Below are 10,024 nucleotides of genomic sequence, written 5' to 3' on the forward strand. Positions count from 1 at the left end.
TGCTCACTTGCTGTGAGATCAGAGGCAAGTCACTCCACCCCCCCACCCCCCAATGCCTTGGTTTCCCCATCTGCACGGCCAGGATGACGCTAATTAGCTCTGTTGTATAGCACAGGGATCTAGGAATGAATGATGCTCTGTAAGAGCCGGGAGCTGTTACTCTTTGTATTATAGTAGCATCTCCAGGCCTCAGTCAGGGACCAGGATCCTGTGGTGCTGGCTGCTGCCCACACATCTCCTCACATAGATTCAGTACCAGGGCTGAGACTTGAGTCCATCCCAGTTATGTGGTTTTTCCCCTGCAGACTACCCTGGAACCTTTGGGTCTTAAAATTCCACCCCCAGTCACCATGGAACCCTCATGCCCCCAGCATTCTGCCCCTAGCTGCCACAGAACCCTCGCCCAACATTCCACCCCCAGTCACCATGGAACCCTCAGGCCCCTAGCATTCTGCCTTGGAACCCTCACGCCCCCAGCATTCTGCCCCTAGCTGCCACAGAACGCTCGGACCCCCAACATTCCACTCGGAGTGCCATTTTCAACCACCATGAAACCTTTCATCCCTGCCACCCCCATCATAGAATCATAGAATATCAGGGTTGGAAGAGACCTCAGGAGGTATCTAGTCCAACCCCCTGCTCAAAGCAGGACCAACCCCAACTAAATCATCCCAGGCAGAGCTTTGTCAAGCATGACCTTTAAAACCTCCAAGGAAGGAGATTCCAGCACCTCCCTAGGTAACCCATTCCAGTGCTTCACCACCCTCCTAGTGATAAAGTTTTTCCTAATATTCAACCTAAACCTTCCCCCACTCCTTGTTCTGTCATCTACTACGACTGAGAACAGTCTAGATCCATCCTCTCTGGAACCCCCTTTCAGGTAGTTGAAAGCAGCTATCAAATCCCCCCTCGTTCTTCTCTTCTGCAGACTAAACAATCCCAGTTCCCTCAGTCTCTCCTCAAAAGTCATGTGCTCTAGCCCTCTAATCATTTTTGTTGCCCTCTGCTGGACTCTTTCCAATTTTTCCACAGCCTTGTAGTGTGGGGCCCAAAACTGGACGCAGTCCTCCAGATGAGGCCTCACCAATGCCAAATAGAGGGGAATGATCATGTCCATCGATCTGCTGGCAATGCCGCTACTTATACAGCCCAAAATGCCATTAGCCTTCTTGGCAACAAGGGCACACTGGTGACTCATATCCAGCTTCTCATCCACTGTAACCCTTAGGTCCTTTTCTGCAGAACTGCTGCCTAGCCACTCGGTCCCTAGTCTGTAACGGTGAATGGGATTCTTCCGTCCTAAGTGTAGGACTCTGCACTTGTCCTTGCTGAACCTCATCAGGTTTCTTTTGGCCCAATCCTCTAATTTGTCTAGGTCCCTCTGTATCCTATCCCTACCCTCCAGCGTATCTACCACTCCTCCAAGTTTAGTGTCATCTGCAAACCTGCTGAGAGTGCAGTCCATGCCATCCTCCTGCTGCAGCCAGGTTGGCGCTACCAAGCTCACTACAAAGCCCTGTCTTCTATGCTTGTGCTTTGCCTGCTGCCACCCAAGACTGGCAAGGAGGAGGGGTCCCTGGCAGCAGCCATTTTACTATCTTTTGGGCCTTTTCTCCTCGAACTGGGGAGGGAATTTGGAACAGGGAGTGGAGGGGCATCTGTCAGCAAGGAAAACCTCAGGAAGTGGTGAGAGGCTGGCAACGTATTCACCAGTGTTGAGATTTGGCCCGAGTGCTCAGGTTCACGTCCAGACTTTTGGGATAAGTCACATGACATCTGTAATGGATGCAAGTGGCCTGGCCTTTGGTTTAGATGCCAGCTGAATTCCAGTAGCCCACTACTGAATACTTAAGTTTGCAACCCCATTATTGTAGCTCATGCCAGTGGCATGCTGGGGCATCCATTTAAAATACTGACCCACAGAGGAGAAGGCCCCTTACTGAGCCCCCATCCCGCCCCCTGCAGCACAGCACTCCCCAGTACTACATGGGGGGCCAGCACTGACTGTGGGGGGAGAGTGCCTGCTACTGAGCCCCCCCAGTCCCTTCAGCACACTGGGGCATTGGGGTCTGCACTGATTTACAAGGAAGAGCGACCCCTACTGGTTCCCCAGCCCTGCTCCCTGCAGCACAGCAGCCCTTAGCACAGTGCTGGGATATTGGGGAGAGACGGGGAAAGCCCAGGGGCTGTCGATTGGGAGTGAGGAGCACCGGTAGACGGCTAGGGCTCATTCACTCCCAGCTCTAACAGGATTGGCTCCGGATTACACGTGACGCCTGCAGAGGGGAAGTGATCTCAGGCAAGATGGATCTCGTCAGGTTCTTGCTGGGGCCTGGTTTCCTGCTGGGGGACGGAGAACAAGCCGCTGCTGGAGCCCCGGGAGCGGCAGGATCTGGGTACGGCGGGGCTGGGGGCAGCGGCAGGGGCAGCAGGACTGAAATCCTGAAATTGCTGGAGCCACAGAGCTGGGCTCCATGTGTGTGGCTGGACCAGATTCCGCGAGTGTTTGTGTCTCGTGCCCCACGCGAGCCCCCGAGGCTGCCAGCGGGGTTCACACGCCCCAGATCGTGGGGGAGCAGCAGAGAGATGGCTCCGTGGGGCTGGGAGCTGTGCCAAGGGGGCTGGCGAGCCCAGCAGCTGCCCATGTGCCCCAGGATGAGCATGACCCCAGCAGGGCCCTCTGGATCTTGTGCCAGCCACGGGTCTCCAGCAGAGCAGTTAGCTCCATAGGGGGCCATACACACATCCCCGTGGGGCTGTGCCCTGGTCTCTGACCTCCCTGTCCCCCCACAGATCGGCCTGCCCTGGGCGAGGAGGGGAGCGGCCCGGCACAGGAGCTGGTGGTCGCTGCAGCTGGCTACCAGGTGAGATGCGCAGCGGGATGTGCTATCGGAGAGAGATCACTGCACCTTCCCCTTGGATCCTGCTGCACACACTCCCCTTTGGGCTCTCCCAGCGGTGCCCCTCGCTGCCCTCCCTCTGATCCAGCGCTGGGGGGCATGGCTGGAGCAGCAGGTGCTGAGTGGGGTCCCTTCTGGTTCCAGGCGCTGGTGGGGTTCGAGGAGGTGGCCATGTATTTCTCCTGGGAGGAATGGGGGCTCCTGGACGAAGGGCAGAGGCAGCTCTAGAGGGATGTCATGCAGGAGAATTACCAGACTCTGATCTCGCTGGGTGAGGCGCCGCTGCCCCTTGGGGATCAGGAGCTGATATAGTGGGGAACCCTGGACAGCTTTGGCTCAGGGCTCTTCCCTGGCCCTGTAGATTTCTGGAGGATTGGCCCCTGCCCCAAACCCCACAGGAGAGACTGTCACCTCCACAGCCCCTCACTGGAAGGAGATTCACAGGGGGTGGTTTGATCCTCTCCCCCAGGGATCTCCAGGGCACAGGTGGCTGCTTTTCCTTGCTCTGGTTCCCACGCGCACTGAATCCCTCTATTCCCCCACCCCCCAAGGCAGCTCCATGCTCAGCAGGGTTCTGCTCTCTCTGCAGGGCTAGGAACGGCCCAACTCCTCCCTGAGCCATTCGCCCCCTCACTGTGTGTTGAGATCCCTGACTCCCGGAGCCCTGAACGGGGAGATGGTGGCAGAACAGGACGTCAGCGGGCAGAGAAGGAGCCAGGGCGCAGGCGCGGGAAGGCACAGCCCGTCAACTGTGGGGATTGTGGGAAAAGCTTCATGAAGAACTCAGAGTTAATCATACACCAGCGCACGCACACGGGTGAGAGGCCCTACCAGTGCCCTGATTGCGGAAGGTGCTTTGCCACGCGCTCCAGCTTGGATCGCCACCAGCGGGTCCACACCGATGAGCGGCCCTTCCTCTGCACCCGCTGCGGGAAGAGCTTCAAGCTTAGCTCGTCCCTGAGCCGGCACTGGCGCGTCCATGCTCAGAAGGGGCCCTGTTCCTGCGTTGAATGCGGCAGTTGTTTCCAGCACAGTGCTGCACTGATCCAGCACCAGGCTGAGCACCTGAACCATGGAGACCCCACCAACGGACCTGTGAGGACACGGGTCTACAAGGACCCCTTCGTCGAGGCACGGGACCTCGAGGGGGAGGCTGGTGGGATGTGGTATGCTGAACCTGTGAAAGAGGAGAGTGGGTGATGGAATCTGCACTTGGGTTGTGGGTCTGGGCAGGAGATGCTGGAGTGAGAAGAGAGCAGCTCTAAGGAATGCAGGGGCTGAACCTGTGATCTCTGGATCTAATATCTGGAGCTGAGCTGTGAGGCAGTGTGGTCTAGGGCAGTGGTTCTCAACCAGGGGTAAATGTATCCCTGGGGATATGCAGAGCTCTTCCAGGGGGAACATCAGCTCATCTAGATATTTGGCTAGGGTTACAGCAGGCTACATATAAAGCACTAGCAAAGTCAGTACAAACTAAAATTTCACACAGACAGAATGAGAAAGTCAGCAGTTTTTCAGTACTCGTGTGCTGTGACATATTTGTATTTGTATGTCTGATTTTGTAAGCAAGTCGTTTTTAAGTGGAGGTGAAACTTGTGCTTACGCAAGGCAAACCAGACTCCTGAAAGGAGTCCAGTCATCTGGGAAGTTGAGAAGCACTGGTCTAGTGGACAGAGCACTATATTAGGACTTCTGGGTTCTCTTTTTGGCTCAGTGTCTGGCTTGCTAGGTGATCTCAGGCAAGTAACGGCCACCTCTGTGCCTCAGTTTCCCCATCTGCAAAATGGGGTCAACGATACTGTAAAGTTCTTTGAGATCTTCTAATGGAAATCACTAGATAAGAGCCGGGTATAATTATAATGACTGAAAATTTTTCATTTAAAGTTTATTTGAATTAAATATTTAATTTTGGATTAAATGACGTTTTTCCATGAAGAGTGTTCACATTCGATGGAAAATGTTGAATTTTTTTTGTTAAAGAAACAGATCCCTGAAAACAGAAAAATTTAAGCCAGAAACTGAAATGTTTCAATTTGTGTATGTGCCCTAGTGCTTCCTGAGAGTTGTGGGTTGTTTGTACTCTTTGGACTACATATCCCATGATGCACTACCTCCTATCTTCTAGGGGTGACCATAGTACATCATGGGAGATGTAGTCCAGCTGCCAGCCTATGGAAGAGAATGGGAGCATGAGGCACCATAACTACAACTCCCATGAAGCATTTCCAAATTTAAATATTTTGTTTTGTCTGAAATTTTGCCAATTTTTGCTGAAAAAAACATTTCCTTGAAAAATGTAGGCAAGTGATTTTTCCTCCTTTTCTCATCAAAAACTTTAGGGGGAGAGAAAAAACTCCATAACACTTTCCATCAAGCCCTACCCCCAGTCCCCTTTGGCCTGAGCTAATGTACCAGGCCCGTTAGCTGGGAGGCAGTAGCGTAACCCATGGTGATATGTGTCATCGCTCCCCCTCCTGTCCCTAATCCACAAAGGATATGAGTCTGTTACAGCCCTGGTTAAAGGGGATTTGGTCTTTGCTATAACAGCTTATATTTTTCTATTTTGAAGTCACTGGTGCAATCCTGGATGGTCTGACTGACATTAGCAGCTGTGTGATGTGAATAAGCCACAAAGCAGCTGATGGAGGAAAAAGTTATGTTGATTGTTTTGCTTCACAACAAACACCTCCGGGAATTACTGCAGCCCTCAAGATGCAAGCTGATACAGAATGGGGTTCCTTTCCCCCTGCTCAGCAGGAATCATTAACCATCTCACACACTGATTCCTGGCTCTGCCACCAACTTGCTGTGTGACCTTCAGCAAGTCATTTTGCCACCATCTCCCCTCCTAGTCCTTGTCTTATTTAAACAATGAGCTTTTGGGGGCAGGGACTGTCTCTCACTGTGTCTGTGCAGCACCTGGCACGATGGGGGTCCTGATCTCAGTCAGGCCTATGCAGTGCCTGGCACGATGGAGGCCTGATCTCAGTGGGGTTATGCGCAGCGCCTGGCACATGGGAAGGCGGGGGGTGTGCCTGATCTCAGTGATGACCCTTTGCACTAGGAATATAAATAATAAATTACAACTCCATCCTGATCCCTAAGATTAGAGCCTTCATGATTCACATCCCCAGCCTGGCTTTGAATTGTCTATATCTAGAGGAGAAACTTTATTTATTTTAGTATTTCTGTTTGTCTGTTCTTCTTTCATTTAAGAGTATCTGGGTAAATTAGAGCTTGGCTCAGGATTTGACACATCTGGAGAGGAGTGGTTACTGACTCTGGCTTGAGAGGTGTGAGTTTCCTATGTTGTTACAGAGACAAAAAGGGTGGAATATGTGATGTCTTGAAGGCACTGGAGAGATCAGGACTCCTGGGTTCTATCCCCAGCTCTTGCAAGGGAGTGTGCTCTAGTTGGATAGAGCAAGAGGACAAGGAGTCAGAACTTGTAGGCAGTCAGGCTGTGATGTGCTGTGTTAAACTTTAAAAGTGACTTCTATCAGTACCTCTCTTTCCTGGTCTGAACACTGAAGGTGATAAGACCAACCTTCCTCCATGCAGCAGTTTGAGAGCTATGGCTGAAATGTTCTATGTCTGTGTAAAATAAATGCTCTGTATGGAAGTGTTACGTGGTCCTAGGTTTAAAACACCATGGCTCTTCAGTGTGTGTGTGTCTAACACACGTGTTGGTGATGAATGCATTAGAACTATTAACATTATGTAAATTAAATCTCCTCCCCTTGTTTGTCAGTTCTAGCTTTCTGTTATCTGCAGAGGACTAGAGATAGTTGGAAATACGTTATTAAAATGTTTCCATCAAAAATGCCTATTTGCTGAAACCAAAACTATTTGTGGGAAATTTTTACAAATTTCTTGACTGAAAAAACAGAACCATTCCAACCGTTTTCAGATTGTTCAAATTACTTGTTTTGAGATTTTTTTAAATTAAAATTTTAATTTTTCCATTTCAAAGCAGCTTTTCATTTGGAATTTTGTTAATTATAGTGGGGAATATTACAAAAAATGGTCAAAATTAAAATGAAACATCATGAAATTATCAAAATGAAACCTGAACCTGGGGTTTTTTTTCCCCAGATTTTCAGTTAATTAAAGATTTCAAAATTTTGACTTTGCATCCCAATCAGGATTGGAAAAATTTCCAAAAATTTGAAAATTTTCATGGGACGGAAAATAATTTCCTGCCCAGCTCTGTGTAGGAGCTCCTTTTGGATTTTCTGCTCCTCCTTTCTGATCACTACTCTTGTGTGCCACTCCATAGCATGGGTAGACAGGCCGAAGCTCGGATCTTTGGCCACTAAATACGGCACAGGCCTCTATACCTATGAACTAAAAGATGGACTAATTTAGCAGGTAGCAGTAGTAGGTTATTCTCTGTGCAGTTCAGGCACTGGAGGGACAGATGGCACATGCTTTGCCAGTGAACATATTTCCCCTGTCAGTTCCTGAGCATCTCAGTTCAAGTCCTTGCTCAGGGTCTACAAAGTGTAAGGCCAGGTGGCCCCATGGTTAGAGCTGCTCTCTCTAGTGTTTGTGGGCCTTTCTGTCACAGCTCACTTGTATTTCTAGGGGAAGCTGCTACCACCCTAAAGGAGGCATGTGAAGTACTGTCAACATGGATGCCTGGTATGGCTATTTCCCTGCTGAGTCTGAGCATGCCCAGGAGAAGCTCATCTGATCTTCCCAAGACAGTTGTGGCATCTGGCCTAATCTGGCGCCTGCTTGCCCTACTGTGGGCTGATCTGGTACCCGTCTAGCAACTCTGGGTTCCTACAAGTCTAACTGGTTCTAATTTAGCAGTAATTAAGGATCTCTTCCACAACAGCCCATCAAGGAAAGGGGGTTACACTGGCACAGCAACTGTCTCCTTCAACTGCCATGGAACCTTCAGGCCCCAACATTCTGTCCTCCTGCCATTTCCAACTGCCACGGAAGGCCCCTCCATAGGGGTATCCTGTATTGTCCCCTCCAGCTGCTGCAGGAATGTTTTTTAGGTTTAACTTTGGTCTTTTTCTTAAGACCAAAGTTTAGATATTTAAGTCAAAGCAGACTGTGAAGAGTTACAAAAGGATCTCACAAAACTGAGTGATCGATTTGGGCAACAAAGCAGCAGATGAAATGCAATGTTGACAAATGCAAAGTAGTGGATATTGGAAAACATAATCCTAATTTTACATATAAAAGGATGGGGTCTAAATTAGCTCAAGAAAGAGATCTTGGAGTCATTGTGGATAGTTCTCTGAAAACATCCACTCCATGTGCAGTCGCAGTCAAAAAAGTGAACAGAATGTTAGGAACCGTTAGCAAAGGGCTAGAGACAAGACATACTGCCTCTATATAAATCCATGGCACACGCACATGTTGAATACTGCGTGCAGATCTGGTTGCCCCAACTCAAAAACATATATTGGAATTGGGAAAAGGGCAACAAAAATGATGAAGAGTATTGAACAACTTCCGTAGGAGGAGAGATTTAAAAAATTGAGACTTTTCAGCTTGAAAAAGAGACGACTAAAGGGGGATATGATACAGGTCTATAAAGCCATGAGTGGTGTGGAGAAAGTGAATAAGGAAATATTATTTACTCCTTCACATGACAAAAGAACTAGGGGTCACCCAGGGAAATTAATAGGCAGCAGGTTTAAAATAAAAGGAAGTATTCGCAAGATGCACAGTTAACCTGTGGAACTTATTGCCGAGGGGTGTTGTGAAGTCCAAAAGTATAACTGGGTTCAAAAAAGAACTATATAAGTTCATGGAGGATAGATCCGTCAATGGCTATTAGCCAGGACGGGCATGGATGTAAAACCCTGCTCTGAAGTGTCCCTAGACTCTGTTTGCCAGAAGTTGGGAATGGATGACAGGATGGATCACTTGATGGTTACCTGTTCTGTTCATTCCCTCTGAAGCACCTGGCATTGGCCACTGTTGGAAACAAGATACTGGGCTAGATGGACCTTTGATCATTCTTATGGTCCTATCCCCAAGATCCCAGTGTTTTGGAGCTGGGAAGAAATTCCTGTATCCTACAGGCACTGCAGATGATTAAGGGATGCAGAATGGAGTGGTCCATGAGATGAATGGGACAGGACACTGTTATCATTGTGCTGGCCTTGGGGGACAATAACAATAACAACCAGTTTTCAGACCTATGATTTAAGCCCAGCATGAAAGCTGAAACCTCCATCAACATGACAAAGTAGCACTGGCCTCAGGTCCTGCACCTCAGCCCCCCTACCACTGCATTGAGGCACCCACTAACTGTGAGGGGAGAGTGCCCCTTCCTGAACCTCCCCAAATCCCCATAGCACAGCACCTCTAAGTAGGGATGCCATGTGTCCAGTTTTTGAACAGCTCGCCTGGTCAAAAATGGACCGTGGCAGCTCTGCTCAGCACCGCTGACCGGGCTGTTAAAAGTCCGGTTGGCAGCGCAGTGGGGCTAAGGCAGGCTCCTTACCTGCTGTGGCTCCATGAGGCTCCCAGAAGCAGCGGCATGTCCCCCCTCTGGCTCTTACTCTGGCAGACGGGGGCTCCATGCACTGCCTCTGCCCCAAACGCCAGTTCTGCAGCTCCTGTTGGCTGGAACTGCGGCCAAAGGGAGCTGCAGGAGTGGTGCCTGCAGACAGGGCAGTGCCCAGAGCCGCCTGTCCATGCCTCCATGTAGGAGCCAGAGGGGGGACATGCTGCTTTCGAAAGCTGCTTGAGGTAAGCGCCACCCAGAGCCTGCCCCCCCTGCCCTAGCCCTGATCCCCTTCCTGCCCTCCGAACCCCTCAGTTCCAGCCTGGCGCACTCTCCTACACCCCAAACCCCTCATCCCCAGCCCCCTCCCTGAGTCTGCACCCCCAGCCAGATCCCACACCCCTTCCTGCAGCCCTGCCCAGCTCAGCACCCCCTCCTGCACCCCACACCCCTGCCCCAGCCCCCTGAGCCAGCTGGGTGAACGGTCACCCTAGGTGAAAAATGAGCTAGTGCGGGTGGGGAGACCGACCCACAGAGGGGATGGAATGAGTGGGGGCGGGGCCTCAGATAAGAGGCGGGGCAGGGACGGGGCAAGGGTGCTCTGTTTTGTGGGAGTAGAAAGTGCGGCTCTGGGGCATTGGGGCCG

At 50.7% G+C, this 10,024-nt stretch overlaps 1 protein-coding gene across 1 annotated transcript; it reads left to right on the forward strand.

Moving 5' to 3' along the window:
- The first annotated feature begins 2,263 nt into the window (after nucleotides 1-2,263).
- On the forward strand, nucleotides 2,264-6,872 carry LOC127052861 (zinc finger protein 211-like). The gene is made up of 3 exons (XM_050956987.1): nucleotides 2,264-2,396; nucleotides 2,794-2,864; nucleotides 3,490-6,872. Exons 1-3 carry the CDS (start codon nucleotides 2,305-2,307, stop codon nucleotides 4,098-4,100), a joined length of 774 nt encoding a protein of 257 aa, XP_050812944.1. The 5' UTR covers nucleotides 2,264-2,304; the 3' UTR covers nucleotides 4,101-6,872.
- Nucleotides 6,873-10,024: the final 3,152 nt, after the last annotated feature.

This window comes from Gopherus flavomarginatus, chromosome 5, assembly GCF_025201925.1.
Source record: "Gopherus flavomarginatus isolate rGopFla2 chromosome 5, rGopFla2.mat.asm, whole genome shotgun sequence".
NCBI lineage: Eukaryota > Metazoa > Chordata > Testudines > Testudinidae > Gopherus > Gopherus flavomarginatus.